At 41.0% G+C, this 17,530-nt stretch overlaps 1 protein-coding gene across 3 annotated transcripts in view; it reads left to right on the top strand.

The window, feature by feature from the left end:
• The window catches only part of EPB41L4B (erythrocyte membrane protein band 4.1 like 4B), a 247,130-nt gene that overhangs the window by 161,285 nt on the left and 68,315 nt on the right, over nt 1–17,530 (top strand). For all 3 annotated transcript variants that reach the window (XM_078153049.1, XM_021004573.2, XM_021004571.2), the window contains exon 16: nt 15,992–16,230. In XM_078153049.1, coding sequence (XP_078009175.1) covers nt 15,992–16,230 — 239 coding nt within the window. The remainder of the gene's footprint in view (nt 1–15,991; nt 16,231–17,530) is intronic.

Below are 17,530 nucleotides of genomic sequence, written 5' to 3'. Positions count from 1 at the left end.
CCACAGTGGTTTACTCATCTGCTCTCACCAGTTCCTGTGCCTGTTTGTCCAGGGAACCGCACCTTGAGCAGGGACCCTTGTCCTGTTTTGAAAGAAAAAGGTCAGGCCTAGAGCTATAGTCCCTTCATAATTACCTTGCCCTTTGCCATCACCAAGCTGTGTATGGATACCATTCCTGGTCTGCTAAATTCTTCCTTGGGAGTCGGGACAGTTGAGCAATAGGGGCAGGAAGGCTGCAGCTGTTGCCAAATATACCTACAAGGGCTATAGCCTCTCTGTCTCTCAGAGCCTACCTTTTGCCTCTGCATAAAAGCAAAGAGAACCAGAAACCTCTGGGCTGGTGTTTCTAAGCTGGCTTCATATGCCATGATTACAGAACTGATTGTCCTTGTAGGAGTAACTGGAGGGGGAATAGGGAGAAGGGGGAAAGAGAGAGAGGGAGAGAGAGCAAGCCATGCCAAGTGAAACTGTGTAACTGGGTGAAAACCTCTCTGGATGGGCTGTTTCTTCCTTTATAAAATTAGGTGTTTGGACCACGTAATCTCTAAGACTTGTTCTATCTCTGGCCTGAAGCCTTGTGCTTCAATGAACAAAAATCAGCTTCCTGGGGCAGGAGCATTTTTATTTGGAACAAGTCCAAGGAACTTGTACTTTTCAGCTTCAAGGCTTTCACTATTTTCAAAACTTCCCTGATCGTTGAACCTCAACTCCAGGCACTAAGCTTCAGCCAGCTGGACTCCTTGGGTTTAGAGATACATCCAAATAGAACCATAATGACTGCCTTTCTCTATCACTCCCATCACTTCTTAATGTTCTTTTTCATTTGTCACTTCTATCTTTTCCTTCTCTTTTTCTGCATACCCATCAGGCCAAAAGAGTGCATTTTCTAGGTTTTATTTACAAGGGAAAAGAGGGTGAAATTTCAGGAACAGTTTAAAAGGATAAGGTAATTGGAAGTACACAGAAAAGAAATCTATCCATTTTCTGAGTGGTACACAAGATTTCTAATAGAATATTTAATTAAAGTTATCCATCCAGGCTAAGACCTTCTCTGCCTTGTCTCTTCCAAACACTTGCAAGATTTGAGGTATCTACCCCACAAGGGCTTTCCAGATTAAGCTCGTCCATCCATTTTTCCAGTCCAAGGTCAAGTTCAGGATTCACTCATTTAGCCAATGAGCTGGCTTGTAGTTTTCCACCCATACTTAATATTACTTAACTAACTTTATCTTTCCCTCCTACTGAGGGAACAAAAACCATGTAAATAGAAAATATCTGTTCTCATTATCTCAAAAAAAAAAAAAGAGCAGAATTCAACCCAGTATATGTTACCTACCTATGCCTTTCTTACTGTTACCAAAAAAGATTGTGCCATTACTGCTTTGTGACCTAAGAGCAGCCAGAACTGGATCCTTATATTCTGAGTCATTCCTTTGTCTTTATAGTTTGCCTGTGTCAGGGGTCATAGGACATAGGCAGAGGTCAGGATGGCATAGCTCCTGCCTGTATCTTTTCTAGACTCAATCCACGAACTTAATGAGCTTGGGCAGGGGTGGGAGACAACCAAAAACTGTGTTCTGAGATATGGCCATTATGAATATGTCATATTAGATTGATGTCTGCAGTGGCCCTGCCATGTTTTAATGAATTGTTCTCAAATAATAACAACAGCTAGCATTTATATTGGTGTAGCGAGGTGGTGCAGCGGGTGGAGTGCCTAGCCTGGAGTCAGGAAGACTAATCTGGCCAACTTCAAATCTGGCCTCAGACACTTACTAGCTGTGGGACCATGGGCAAGTCACTTAACTCTGTTTGCCTCAGTTTCCTCATCTGTAAAATGAGCTGGAGAAGGAAATGGCAAACCACTCTAATCTTTGCCAAGAAAACCCAAATGGGGTCAACAAAGAGTTGGACGTCCCTGTACAGTAACAAGCATGTATATGGCACCTGAGGGTTTGCAAAGCTCCTTAGATATATTATCTTATTTAATCTTCACAATAGCCTTATGAAGTAGAGGTAATTACTCTCCCATTTTATAGATGAGGAAACTATAGCACAGAGAAGTCAAAAGATTTGCCCAGGATCTCACAGATGCTAATACGTGTCTGAGGCATGATTTAAACTCGGGTCTTCCTGACTCCAAGCTCAATATTCTATCCACTATGGCACCTTGCTGCTGCTGATGGCAATTTAACTTTCTCACAGAACCAATAGACACCCATGTCAGGACCATCTACTTTTTGTGAAGCTGGACCATTACAAGTCTGATAAAGAGAGGTACATAATTACAAAATGAGGCATTCTCATGGATCCCTTGGGAAAGAATGTTCTAGAAGAATAACATAATTACAAAATGAGGCATTCTCATGGATCCCTTGGGAAAGAATGTTCTAGAAGAATACCCCTTGGTCATCTGAAAGGGCCTGAGAGGCAGCAAAATATAGCACAAAGTGTAATTGTGACTATTAAGCTTGGACCTATCTAAGAATTAAGAAAATGTACCTCCCTTTAAAAAATTTTAAAAAAAAAGAAAGAAAAAAAATGTACCTCTCTCCTTTCTGGGTGGAGATGTGGAACTATGGGTACAGAAAATTATATATAATGCCAGGCACCATTGATGTATTGGTTCGCTAAAGGGCTCCCCCCCTCTTTTTATTCTTTCTTACAAGGGATAACTCATAAGGCAAGGGAGGGGGTAAGTAGGCAAATAACTGGATCAAGGTGATGTAAGAAAAAAAAGATGTCAAAAATAATGGCAAAAAGGCCTCTGGATGGAGAAGCAGGAAAACTAGATTTTAGGCTCAGTGCCATCACCAATAACAATAGCAATAATAGCTGCCTAACACAGAGTGCTTAAGTTTTGCAAAGCACTTTACATAGCTCTTATTTTATCCTCATAAGAACCCTGCGAAGTAGGCACTATTACTGTCATTATTGTATAAATGGGACAACTGGGGTTGAGAGAGATGAAATGGTCACTTTGCTGGGAAACATTTAAGGTAGGGTTCAAATCCAGATTCTCTTGATGCCAAGTCCAGCTCTCCTCTATATCAGAGGGGTCCAACACATATTTTGTATACCCTACAGGCCACACTCAATCCACAACACTCCCAAGAGCAGCCCTAACCAGATTGAAATGTAACTGAGAAATATTTAACAAAATAAATAAAAGTAAAATGAAACATAGATAATGGTAATATGAGGTTTTCTAAGTCAATATGCAGCTGGCAGGGATCCTTAGCTATGGTTCAGTGGCCATGTTTCTATTTGAATTTGACATCACTGCACTACACCATGACCATGGGTAAGTCACTTAATTTCATTGGGTCTCAGTTTCTTTATCTGTCGAATTAGGGTATTCGACTATATAAACTTGTAAAATCCTTCTGTTCTACTTCTAATGTTTTATGCTTCTGTAGCCTCTAAAAACTCGGATTTATAAAATAATTAATGAAAATAGTAGTAAATAGTGGGTCACATTTATATAGCACTTACTATGTGCCAGGCACTGTGCTAAGCACTTTATAATTATTATTGTATTTGATCCTTACAACAACCCTGGGAGATAGGTGTTATTAGTTCCCATATTACAAATGAGGAAACTGAAGCACACAGGTTTAGTGATTTGCCCCAGATCAAAGAGCTAGTAAGTGTCTGAGGCTGGATTTGAACTCAGGACTTCTTGACTCCCTGACCAGTGCTCTATAAACTATGCCAAGATATTACTAAAATTTCACATACACCCTCAATTTCACAGCCCCCTTCTCTGGGTTTATGACATTGATCCCTTCCATTGGCTACCTAAGAGCAAGGAACCTTTCACTGAACTCAAAAGCCTCATCCTTTCAGATTCACAGCAGTCCTTTGTAGAGACTGGTATTTCCAAAGCTTCCATGAGGCAGCTTTAGTTTCCCTTTAGGTGAGCCTCCATTCATGCTTCCTTTGTGCTTACTTATCCAAGAAACCCATCATAATAGAAAGTCATCTGGTGTGGGAGAAGGAGCTTCTGGACATCAGTGTTGTTCTCAGGACATGGCACCACCATTTTGAAGTGCCCCTTTGACATTAGTTCTCCTACATGCTTTACTGGTTTGCTTCTCTTGTCGTGGCCACCCACCAAATCACCAAATAGTGAATCAGTTTTCTTGCCCTCCTATAATGTTCACCAATCTAGTGAAGTAACTTATCAAAAGGATGTGAATAAGTTCACAAAAAAAGTCACAACTGACTTTTGTGGGAAAACACAGACCCTCTAAGGATTCATCTCTGAGGCATGGTGGTGATAGGAAAATCCTTGAAGGTTCCCAGGTTCATGCTTCTGGTCTATGGGGTATTTAGAAACATCCCCTTAATGCTGGGTGTTCAGAGTGGCCCTAATCCTGAATTATCTTTTCCCATCAATAGAGGCTGAGGGATATTGAAGATTTGGAGGATTGAGCCAATTGTGCTGGATGGAGCAGGGACCAGAGAGATATAGAGTAGATGATTCAGTTGCTAGATAAACCTGAAGCATGGGTGCCCATCTTTTCTTTTTAGTAACTTAATAGCAACATGTGTTGTGGTGGATAGAAAGCTGGTGTCACAGTCAATAAGACTTGGGTTCCAATCCCAGCTCTGATACATATTGGCTGGGTTATTTATCTTCTCAGTGTTCTAGGCAATTTTCTAGGACTAAGTTGCAGAGAAGGTGCTGCGACTTGCATTTGTAGAGGGAGCTTCCTTACTCTGGGGTTCTCTATACTAAAGAAATCATAAAGCTGGTTCCTGTCCGTATCTCAACAACTAATTGCAAGGATGAGTAGATAATTATTCCTGTGGACTTGCACCATTCTGCAACTGTAGAAGCAGTATTTTGGTTTTGTTATATATTTTTATATTACTGCCCCCCCCCCGAGCCATTATCAAAAATGGCTTTAGAATCTTCTCACATGATTATGGCACAATTAAATATACTAAGTGCAGGGTAGAAGTAGGGTTTTGCCGGTAGGTTGAACACTCAGAGCTAATTCTGATTAGGTAAATTCACATTTGACATGTGAATTTACATAGCCACAGTGGAAAAAATACTAGGTCTGGAGTCAGAGGCCCTTGGTTTGAATTTTACCTCTGGTGAAAAAAAATTACATGTGTAACCTTGGGCAAGACACTTGGCCTCTGGGCCTCAGTTTCCTCATCTGTAAAATGTTGGGTTGAACTAAATGAACTTTGTGGTTCCCTCTAGCTCTAGATCTGTGATCCTTTCTGAGTGGCGTTAGGGGTCTCTAAGAACTGTAGAGAGATTGGCACCTTGCTATACATCTATTTCGCAGGGAAGCACCACAAGTGCCAGGGTAAACATGGGACCGGCTCGGCTTAGTGCTTCCCGATCATGTTATTCTCTCTCACCCCCATCCTAGGCCTGAAGATGACAACCTAAAGTCAATTGTCATTTTTCTCCTGGTTTCCAAACCAAATCTCCAAAGGTCTGCAAAGGAGCAACTGGGCTGCAAAAACAAATAAGCAAAGCCATTCTTCAATTCTGTTTCCAAAGGACTGGCAGATGTTCCACATGTTAAAATATTCTCATAACTAAGAAAGTATGTCTGTTTATCATACCCACCAAGCTCCTGCATGTCTTTTTTTTGTTGTTATTGGTAACAGCTTCCCATTCGCCTTGTTCCCAATTTGTGTCTAATACAGAATCCTTTATGAACATAGTCATGTATATCAACAAGGTTATTCTCTAATGATTTGTCTTATGTTGTTTTAAAACCTGCTTAGGATAATCTTAATTCTAATCTTCAATCTGTCCATCTCTATATACAGTGAGTAAAGGGGGAAGAGGAAGGGAATGAGCATTTATTAATGTCTACTGTACGTCAGCACTGTGTTAAATGCTTTACAAATATCTTATTTCATCCTTACAAGATGCTTTTCCAGACGCTCTTAATTGTAGTGTCTTCCTTCTGTTAATTATTTCCTCTTTATCCTGTAAATAGCTTGTATGTACATATTTGTTGCTTGTGGTCTTCCCCATTAGATTGTGAGCTTCTTGATGTCAGGGACTGTCTTTTGTCTCCATTTGTATCCCCAGTGCTTAGAATGGTGCTTGGCACATAGTAGGTGCTTAATAAATGCTTATTGGCTATTGCTATTATTATTATTCCCATTTTACAGTTGAGGAAACTGAGGCAGATAAACGTTAATTGACTTGCTCAGAGTCACACAACTAGGAAGTGTCTGAGGTAGGATTTCAACTCAAGTCTTCTGACTCCAGGCCCAATTCTATCTACTGCACTACCTAGCTGCTTAAAATGATTCTAATTCTTATCTTCTGATAGCTGCACCATCCCCATGCACAGTGTCATACTGCATAATTCTTTGGCATTTTCCATATCTTGCACTTTCATTAGTAAATCATATCTGTAATTTCTGAGAAATATATTTTGTTTCAATATACACAGATACTTCTATAACTAGAGCTGTCAAAAAGTGGGATGGGCTGGCCACTGCAGGAGATCTTCCAAGTGAATACTGGAAGGTTCCATGTTGGGGGTCTTATTATAAGATTCATTATTTGGGTAGGGATTGAACAAGTTGACTGACCCCTGAGATCCCTTTCAGTTCTGCAGTTATCTGAATCTATGATTCATTCTGTAAAAATCTAAGTGAACTTCCTGTCTTGCTATCATTAATTGCATCTTAGTCTCCAAGCTTTTCTGTATGCATGAAGAAGTTCTGTTCTTATTCTAACACAGTACAGTCAAACTTACAAGAGTTACTTAGTGTTCTTTAGTTACCATAACTTCAAAAGAGCCAGCGTGCTTTGTGCTTGCCATGCCTTGGAGACTGGGCATTTTCCCAGTGTTCTCAATCCATTTTAAAGGGGTGTGTGTGGTTGGAATATCTACAAGTAGTGGAGAGACTCGTCCATAGGCCAAAGGGTTCAAGAGACCGTAGTGCTGCTAAGCACTTGCTGTCACAGGAGCGGCATCTGGTTAGAGCCCTGCAAATGTCTTTGTTCCGATGGTCCCTAGTAGAAGCTATCGCTATCTCACTACCTTTCTATGATAAAAGCATTCCCAATGCTGCATGCATGTGGCCGTTGGAAGAGCAAAAATCCTGCCTTGAGCCGAATGTTACAGGCCAAAACAATTTGGTCTTCCTTGTTTGAACTAGTAAACAATAGTTGTAGCACTCCAGGGTTTACAAAGCACTTTCCTAATGTCAGATGGTACAAGTAGAATGTAAGCCACTAGAAGGCAGGGAATATTTCATTCTTCATTTTTGTTTCTCCAGCACCTAGCGCAATATCGTGTACATAGTAGGCACTTAATAAATTTCTGTTGAATTGAATTGAAAGCCTTATTATCCCCATTTTACAGATGAAGAAAGTGAGGTACAAAGAGGTTATGATTTGCCCAGGGCCACACAGCCATTCTTTCTCCTAAATGGCAAAAAGTAAAAATATTTCAGTGATAACAAAAGCTCCCTTTCTAAATCTCTTTACAGTTTACAAAGGACTTTTCCTCACCACAGTCATATGAGGTAGGTTGGGAAAATATCATCTTGTTTTGCAGATAAGGAAGCCAAGGATCAGAGTGGTGAAGGTCACACAGGTAACAAATAATAAGGAAGGATCTGAACCCAGGTGCTCTGGCCCCAAAGTCAGTATTCTTTCTACTCCATGATGGCTGCAAGGATCAGTAAATAGCAGGTGCAGGATTTGAAGCCAAATCTCTAGGCTTCATATCAACATCCTTTGCCTTACACTGTGCTCCTTAGGCAGTTAAGTGATAGGGGAGGTGCATTAGACAAATTTTTGCCCTTGGGGAGCCTCCTCACCCCAAATAATAACAACTCACATTTGTGCAGCATATTAATAACAGTAGCTAAAGCTCAGAGAATAAAAGTGGCAGCCCTGGGTTACACTGCTCATAAGTAGGAAAAATGGACTTGCATCTAAATTTTCTAACTTTCCTAACTTTCCAGACCAGTGCTAAAAGATTTGTTGTTTTCTTCAGTCTTTCTAATAAGCCCCTGCATATTTGCCATTTTATTGATTGGTGGGTGATCCCCTGTTTAACACCATCAATTACTTTCTAACTGGCTGAATAGATAAGTCTAAAGGGCTGATCCATTTTTCTGTATGCTTCCTTCAGGTGGTCTTTCTATATTGCCTCTATTTTTCCATTTTCTCTCACAGGAGCATGAGGGTAATGTGGTGTTACTGTAAGATTCAATAATTTGTCTGCCCCAGGAGGGGAATTAACCGTGATTCTCAGAATAGTAACCACTAGAGGGAAACCAGAGCTTTGACATCAGGTCACCTGAGACCTGGGATATAGGAAGTTGCTTCTCCATGGTGATCACAGGGGGCAGTGCAGAATCAACAGAGGATTGTAAGGGGTGAAGGATCATTGGGGAGGTGTTTAGCAACCCACCTGTCATCTGCAGGATTAGAAGTATATTCCTCACTTTGGCCCTAGGCTGCCCTCCCTCTCCTACTGTGCCATCTACCCTGCCCCAAGGGTACCATCACTCTCACACCTTTCTTCTGGACCCCACCACTGTACTGGTGTGTCTACATCATGTAGAAGAAGTAGGTGAAAAAAAATTATATATACATACATACATGCATACATACATATATATATATATATATATATAAATAAACTACAGGGGCAGCTAGGTGGCACAGTGGATAGAGCACCGGCCCTGGATTCAGGAGGACCTGAGTTCAAATCTGGCCTCAGACACGTAGCACTTACTAGCTGTGTGACCCTGGGCAAGTCACTTAACCCCAATTGCCTAAGATAAAGAAATAAAAATATATCTGAGAAAACCCCAAACGAGGTCATGAAGAGTTGGATGTGACTGAACCAGCTGAACAACAACAGAGATGTTGAACTCAGGCTCAGAATCAGTGTTAGGATAATAGCTTCATACCAAGCTGGTGGGGGATAAGTCATGCCCAGAAAAGATTCCACACATAAAGCAAGCACTCACTTCCCAATCTGAGTCCCCAGATGCACAGGCCCTTTTATGTTTCCGATTCTCTGAAGCTCAGAATGTGTGACAGAGCAGACTCCCTTCAGAACAGGCCCTCCATAACTAGTACTTCTGGGCAGGCAGGGATAGGGAAGGGATTAGGGAGGCTGATGGCAGGGATAGGGAAAGGGGCCAGGTGGAGGAGGACCTCAGCTCTTGCTTCTTATTTTAACTACTTATTCCTGCTAACTTATTCCTGAGCTCAGCAGTCATCAAGTGTTTCTGATAGCTGAAGGGCTGAAAATACCATCAGACCCTCTCAATTTTAGTGCCCTAGGAGAAACCTTAACCCAGCTATGGCTCTGCTCAATTCTGGCAGGGTTATTGGTATTTTAAAAGACTTGCTAAAATAGTTGTTAACCCCAAATGAATCTCTAATTGGTAAAATATTAGCAAGTATGAAAAAATGTGAGATGCTGCCTGAGATAAAGAGGGCTAGACTGGGAAGCAGAACATGTACTCAGGTCTTGCCTTTGGCACATGCAGCCTGTGTGACCCTGGACAAGTCACTTAACCTCTTTAATGCCCCTAGCAGTCTAAGGCTTGGGACCTGTGATTGGATATGAGTCATCAATAAGCATTATCTACATCATTAACAGGCATTTATTAAGCACTAAGTGCCAGGAACTGCTCTGAGTTCTCTTCCAAGCAAGCTCTAAACATTTAAGTGTTGACTATGTACCAGGCACTGTGCTAAGTGCTGGGGATACAAAAAGAGACAAAAGACAGTCCCTATCCTAAAGGAGCCCACCTCTAAAATTCTTTACTTTGGGGGGAATTTAGACTTGTGATTTCATTTGCTTATAGAACTCCTAGAAAGGAAACTTCACCAATATAGATTCAAAGGCATTAAAAGGTTAAGTGACCTGCCCAGGGGCACATAGTCTGTATGTGTCAAAGACAAAGCTTGAATACATATTCTCCTGCTTACAGTCTAGCCCTCTATATGCTACTATCAGGCAGCAACTCATATTTCTTTCCATACTTGCTAATATTTCACCATTTAGAGATTCATTTGGATTTAACAAGTCTTTTAGCAAGTCTTTTAAAATGCCAATATTCCTGCCAGAATTAAAGGGGATACAAGTAGTTCACAGCTTAGTGTAAATTAATTCAAACACATTACTTCCTTCCTAAAGCCTAACTTCAAGATAATAGAAGACTTTATGAGGGTAGAGATGTAATGAGGACAAAGGGAAGCTCTAGGTAGAATGCTATTATGAGAGGCTATGGGTAATGAAAGGGTAGCATTTAGACTGCACACCTATAGGATTGAAGAGAAGAGGTACTAGGAGAAATGGTGAGAGACAGAGAGAGACAGAGAGAGAGATGCTGAAGAATAAGCAGAAACTAGTACTTTTAGGTTATGTGACCAACAAGATGGAGGATTAGACGTTTTCTCTGATCTTCATAATCCTTAGACCTCTCCAAAACAGAAGTAATGTATCAAAGAAACAGCAATTTCAGCTGTTTCCATGATATAGGATACCAAGAACCCAAAAGAAGGTAAAAAGTCCATGAACTAATGCCCATCTCATGCCCAATCAGCACATGCTCCCCAGCCTACCAACACATTACCAGCTTAAGGGCTGCAGATTGACCCAAGGATTTGCAACAAAACAAAATCCCACATCCTGACTACCTCTCTCACTTTCCAGTGCCATGGAATTCCATGCTCCAAACTACAGAAATTTGCTGAGTTCACAAAGCACCACAGCAGCATTCTGTGCTGCAATACAACTCTGTAGGAGAATTGAGCAACAGAGGGAATGAAGCAAGACACATGACTGGCCTTGCAGTAGAGCTCAACACTATACCCTGACATCTACCTCCTCCCAGTTCCACAAAGATCTAAACTTTAAATGGCAGAAATGTTCCCAGGCTGTGATAATGTTGGTGCAACTGCTGGACCAGACAGCTGAAGAACAGAGGGAATAGGACAGGAAACCATGTATGGGGAACTGTGTGGCATTCCAATAAACCTCAGGGAAAGAGCCCAGCATCCAGCTGAGGTTAGTTCTGTCCCCTCAAAAGTCACCTGGGGCAGAAAATTAGGCTTGTGAATGATTAATTGCCCAGTGTGGGAGGAGGCTGAGATGCTTTGAGATCCAGCCCCCAGGGAAAGCCCTCTCAAAAGGGAGGGAGTCAGAAAGTGAGCAGTAAGGGAAAATAAGGGGTGGGTAGGGAAAGTAGGGAGAATGAAATTACCAAAGATCTCAGGAGGAAGAAAACTCACAGACCTGAAGCATAATCAAATAAATTAATAGAGAAGACATTAATGGCAAAAGGGAATATGGCTTCTAGATCTAGTAAACAAGGACAGGCATCTGTGGACAAACACAAAAGAAAATGATTCAACTCCTGATGAAGCAGATATCTTTGTGGATTTTGAGAACATAGAACCATAACATGCTATGCATGAGTGCTTTAAAAGAGAAATGAAAATTGAGAGCAGAATTTATGGCCTGCATGGCAGAAACAATTGGTAGAAGAGAAAAACTTGAATCTATGGTGCCAAATCTCACTAAAAAAACAAAAAAGAGAATAATTGATTGGGAATGCAAATACACAGAAGTGAAGGACAATCAAAGAAGAGAAGCAAAAAGCAATAATGTTAAAAGATGCTGTCTGTACAAGCAAAAATATTGATCTCAAAGACAAGATGTGTAGAGGCAACTTAAGGATTATAGGTTTCCCAGAAGAGCACAAGTTGAAAAACCTAAACACCATAATGCAAGAAATAATACAGGAAAACTGCCAGGGACTTCTACAGAGAGAAAAAAGAGCACCAGTTGAAAGAATCTATACCATAGATTGTCTCCTGAAAAAACTCCAAGGCTCTGAGCTCAAAGTCACACAGTGATTAAATTTAACAATTCCATTGGTAAACAATAAATTCTGAAGTGACTAGGAAAGATCTTCAAAAACAAGGGAGAGTAGCAAAAGCTAACAGAGATAACAGTAGGTTTTAAGCTCCTTGAGATCAGGGACTGTCTTTTGCCTCATTTTGTATTCTCAGTGCTTAGCACAGTGCCTGGCACATAGCAGATGCTTAATAAATGTTTATTGATTGATTGAGGTAGTTCAGGAAACCAGACTGGAAGTCAAGAAGATCTGGGTTCAAATCCTACCCTAGACATTTACTAGCTTTGTGACCTTGGACAAGTCACTTTACCTCTCTGTGTCTCAGTTTCCTTTTCTGTAAAATAGGAGGGTTGGACTTGGTGGTTTTTAAGGTCCCTTTTGGCCCTAAATCTATGATCATCTGGTAGGCTGCTCAAGATCAATTTCACATAGTGTGTGTGAAGTACCAGTATACGATCATGTAAATCAGTATAACATTCAATAAAATCTAAATTACTTGTTATGATAAAAGCTCATTTATTCATCTTTGAATATCAGAATTTACTCTGATGGGGCTATCTAGCAGCTTAGCAATATGATAGAAATAGAATTTCTAGAATTCTAGAATCAGAGGAACGGGGTTCAATCCTGCTTCTGATCATTGTTGTCTGAATGACCATCTATAAAATGAGAGAGTTGAAAGAGATGGCCTCGGAGGGTTCTTCCAGCGCTAAATCTATGATTTTATAATCTGCCCCCCACAATTTATACCAAGAGGAATTCAGTGAATTGATGAAAGAAAATTAAGCTTAAATCTTGGGGGGGGGGAAGACTAGCTTGAGATATATAGAAAGAAGTGCTGACCCTAAAGTGATGGCATATATGGTCTACTGATTTTGTGTCTCTGTTCTATGCTTATGTGCTTATTTATAAAAGGATACGCTGTGTTAGAATCATAAGCATGGGGCAAATGGAGCACTATCCTAGTGTTCCAACATGGAAGAAGTGGAAAGACCTCTGACTCTGGAATCAAAGGTCCTGGGTTAGAATCCTGACCCTGATCTTCACTTTCTGTGTGACCATAGAAAAGTCATTTCATTTTACTCAGCCTCAGTTTCTTCATCTGTGAAATGATATTGCACTAGATGACCTTAGGGGGTCCCTTTCAGTTCTCTATGATATACAGGCAGTCAACAGAACGGTGACAGACTGGGGAAGAGAAAAGAGCCAGAGAGTTCTCTAGGAGGGCTATGCTTTCTCTTTGGCAGAGATCAGTTTGGCTTATGGTCTAATCACATCATGAAAAGCAACCGCCCCTGGGGTAGCCACTTCCAGGGCTCCTAACTGTGGCCCATCTTCCTTCCATTCCAGTGGGTCTGGGCTCAGGCCACTCCCTCTCCCGGAATGACTCAGAGTAGCGCTATTAGCATGTTGCCACTCCCCTTCCCCCACCCCACCCCAGGGACCCCCACTGTTTGTGGGCCAGGTGCATAGATTCCTGGTTACAGTTCTGTCCTGCTGTGTAGGAAGCAAATATTTGATTGGTATCTCCACCCAGAGTTATTGCTCATTGCTTAGGGCTTAGTTTTACAAGAATGGGCTGTTTCATCTAGAAACACAGTTGCATTCTTCACTGTAATCATATACCCATGGATACAAAAACATCCGCAATTACTGGCTCTAAATGGGGAGTTGCTTTTGAGAGAAGCCAGGCTAAGTGTTCTCAGGTCCTTCCTCCTCTCTGAGCAGCACAAAGGCATAAACTGTTGGAACAGGGAGGAACCTTAGACCAGTGGCTCACGGAGCAGGATACTTTGACTCTGCGGCGGAAGGACTCCAGCCATACAGTGGCGAAGGAGGAACTAGAACTCATATCTCCTGATTTCTAGTCCAGTGGGAGCTGCTTGAGGGCAGGGACTCTCCTGTACCTTTCTCTGTATCCACAGTGCCTGGAGCATAGTACATGCTGCTTGTTCTGTTGTTTCAGTCATTCCCACTCTCTGTGACCCCCATCGGGTTTCTGGCAGAGATACTGGAGTGGTTTGCCATTTCCTTCTCCATCTCCTTTTACAGATGAGGAAACTTAGGCAGGGTTAAGTGATTTGCCCAGAGTCATTTAGCTAGTAAGTGTCTGAAGCTGGATTTGAATTCAAGTCTTCCTGACTCAAGGCCCGGCACTCTGCTCCACCTGGCTGCCCCACCAGCTTAATAATAGGTGCTTAATAAACGTATATTGAGTGACTCTTTTTACTAAGGAGTGTATTTGTTTCTTGATATAGGGCAGTGGGCCAAGGGCCCTTGAGCAGGGGCTCCTGAGTCCATAAACAAAGGGTCCCAGAATACTTGTGTGCACTAAGCATTGTCTATCTTTCTTTGTTTCTTTCTCTGTTTCTTTTTTTCTTTCTTTCTTTCTTTCTTTCTTTCTTTCTTTCTTTCTTTCTTTCTTTCTTTCTTTCTTTCTTTCTTTCTTTCTTTCTCTCTCTCTTTCTTTCTCTCTCTCTCTCTCTCTCTCTCTCTCTCTCTCTCTCTCTCTCTCTCTCTCCCTCCCTCCCTTCCTTCCTTCTTTCCTTCCTCCCTTCCTTCCTTCCTTCATTCCTTCCTTCCTTCATTCCTTCATTCCTTCCTTCCTTCATTCCTTCTCCCCTCTCTTTCTTTCTTCCTTTCTCCTTTTCTTCTTTCTCTTTCTCTTTCTTTCTTTCTTATCTGTAAAATGGGAGTCATAATAGTGCCTATTTTGTAGGATTGTTGTGAGAATAAAATAATATTTGTAAAGTGCTTTGAAAACCTTAAAGTACTATATAAATGCTGGCTATTATCATTATTATTATGTAACTGACCCAGAGTCACATAGCCAGTATGTGTCAGAAGCTGGACTCACACCCAGGTTCTCTTGACTCTGACTCTGAGGCTGGCTTTCTTTCCATAGACCATGCTACCTCTTGATCTTTATTTGATTCTAACAAAATAGGGCATCTAGGTGGCGCAATGTATAGAGTACTGGACCTGGAGTCAGGAATGCCCATGTTTCTGAGTTCAAATCTGTCCTCAGAGATTTATTAGCTTTGTGACCCTGGGCAAGTCACTTAAGCCTGTTTGCCTTAGCTTCCTCATCTGTAAATGATCTGGAGAAGGAAATGGCAAACCACTCCAGTATCTTTGCCAAGAAAACCCCAAATGGAGCCACAAAGAGTTAGACATGGCTGAATCAACTGAAAAACAACACCAATACTTTAATTTTGTTGATGTAGAGCAGTAGTATCAAACTCAAACAGAAATGGAGATAGGAAGGCGACACTCAACTATACGTAAGGATCGACTTAAAAACCCATATATTAACATTATCTGTGTTTTATTGTATTTTTATTTATTTGGTTAAATATTTCCCAATTACATTTTGCTCAGCTTCTGTCTGTACGTGGGAATGCTGTGGGCCTCAGGCCTGGACTGTGTGTTTGTCACCTCTGTTTTAGAGAGTTGCTTGGGGTACTGAGAGATTAAAGTGCCGAGGGTCATCTAGCCAGTACATGTCAAAGGCTGAAACTGAACACAGATCTTCCTGACTCCAAGCTGGCTCTCTATTCACTACACCCCATGCCTTCTCATTTTTGTGATTAATAAAATATTAATTCATTTAAAGCATTATTGAATTTATAGCAGCCTTTTGTCATCACATTTCCTTAACCAGTTGATACAACTACTATCATATAGGGATCTACGAATGTTTATATATATATATATATATATATATATATATATATATATATATATATATATATATATATGTATGTGTATGTGTGTGTGTGCGTGTGTGTGTGTATAAAGCATATGAAAATGAATGTGTATATATAGATATATGTGTGTGTATGTGTATATACATATATGTATATATGTGTATACACACATACACATACGCACATATGGGGATCCTTATACTTAGAGTGGTTGGGAACCACTATCACAACTTGAAGAATGACACATTGTCCTAAAAAAAATCACTTCTTTCCTATAGCTCCTCTCCATTTGGACAATGAGAAAACACAGTTACTCAGTTGGGGAGAAAACAGAATGTTGAGGGGTTTTGTTTGTCTAAGTTCTAACTTTTTTTTATTTCCTGTAGTTATCCTTTGCCCTCACCAGTACTCAACAATTCTAATCTGCTGCTATTCAACATTGAAGAAAATGGGGGAGCCCCATTTACCACCAAAGCACCAGGAAGACATCACCATCATCACCACCATCAGCACCAGCACCAGCACCAGCACCAACACCAGCACCAGCACCAACACCACTCCAGTTATGGAATACCAGTTCCTCTTGAAAGCAAAGACATGACTACTGGAATCCCAACCCCTAGTAGTAAGTTCATTAAACTTGACCGTCTGGATGTCTGATCCCCCTCCTTTATGACTGGAGTTCTGATGTAAGGTACTTTCCATTCCTTCCTCATGGTAGACTGCCTTAAATGCAGAGGACATCTGTGATGATCTGATCCAGATGTATGGATTATAGTCGTAGATGTAGAACTGAAAAGGACCTTAGAGGTCATCTAGTTCAACTTCCTTATTTTATACATGAGGAAACTGAAGTCTGAAGAGGTTATGTGACTTGCTCCATAGTCGATAAATATTTATTAAGTACCTGCCATGTTCCAGGCACTGTGCTAAGTGCTGGGGATACAAAAAGAGGCAAAAGACAGTCCCTGCCCTCAAAGATCTCACAATCTAATGAGGGAGAAAAAAAAATATGTGTAAACAAGCTACATATAGGAAATAATTAAGAGAGGGAAGGCATTAGAATTAAGAGAGATTGGGAAAGGCTTTCTATAGAAGATGAGATTTTAGTCAGTGCTTGAAGGAAGCCAGATAAGTCAGTAGATTAAGATGAGTATCCCACACATGGGCAACAGCCAGAGAGAATGCCCAGAGCCAAGAAATGGAGTGTCTTGTTTGTGGAACAGCCAAGTGACCAGTGTCACTGGATCAAAGAGAACAAATTGGGAAGTAAAGTACACCTTACTTACAAAGGATCAGAAAGGTAGAGGGTGGCTAGGTATGAAGGGCTTTGGATGCCAAACTGCATTTTGTATTTGATCCTGGAATCAATAGGAAACCACTGGAATTTATTGAGTTGGAGTTGGAGGGGGTGGAAAATAAGACCTGTGTTTTAGGAAAATCACTTTAGTGGCTGAATGGAGAATGGATCAAGTGGGGAAAGATTTGAGGCAAGGTCCTACGGGTAGCAAGTATCAGAGTTATGATTCAAACATAGATCCTCTTAGGCCAAATCCAGCATTCTTGTGACTATTTGATGGTTAGATTTAATTATTTTATTTAATGACAGTGGGTCCTTAGTTATAGGAAAATGATGATTTGAAATCCAAGCATAAAATTCTCTCAGACTAGCGGGAGCTCCCTCTTGTACCAGAGACTCAACAGTGGAATAATAATTGGAGTGAGATGGAGGTTCCATGCTCCTCGGGGTTACAGAAGAACACGTTCTCATTTCTTTGCCGGGGCTTGTATTTCTTGACCCACTGGGACACAATGTGCCATTGTTGGCCTCGATAAATGGCTCCAGTGTACAGAACTCACTGGATCCCCTCAGGGAAGTCTGTCCTGGATACTTTTACTGCCAGCTTCCATACCATATTCTCACA

Source organism: Phascolarctos cinereus, unplaced genomic scaffold (assembly GCF_003287225.1).
Source record: "Phascolarctos cinereus isolate Bilbo 61053 unplaced genomic scaffold, phaCin_HiC Scaffold_4;HRSCAF=312, whole genome shotgun sequence".
Taxonomy (NCBI): domain Eukaryota; kingdom Metazoa; phylum Chordata; class Mammalia; order Diprotodontia; family Phascolarctidae; genus Phascolarctos; species Phascolarctos cinereus.
Note: the sequence above shows the minus strand (reverse complement) of the source record. Positions and strands in the feature narration are given on the sequence as shown.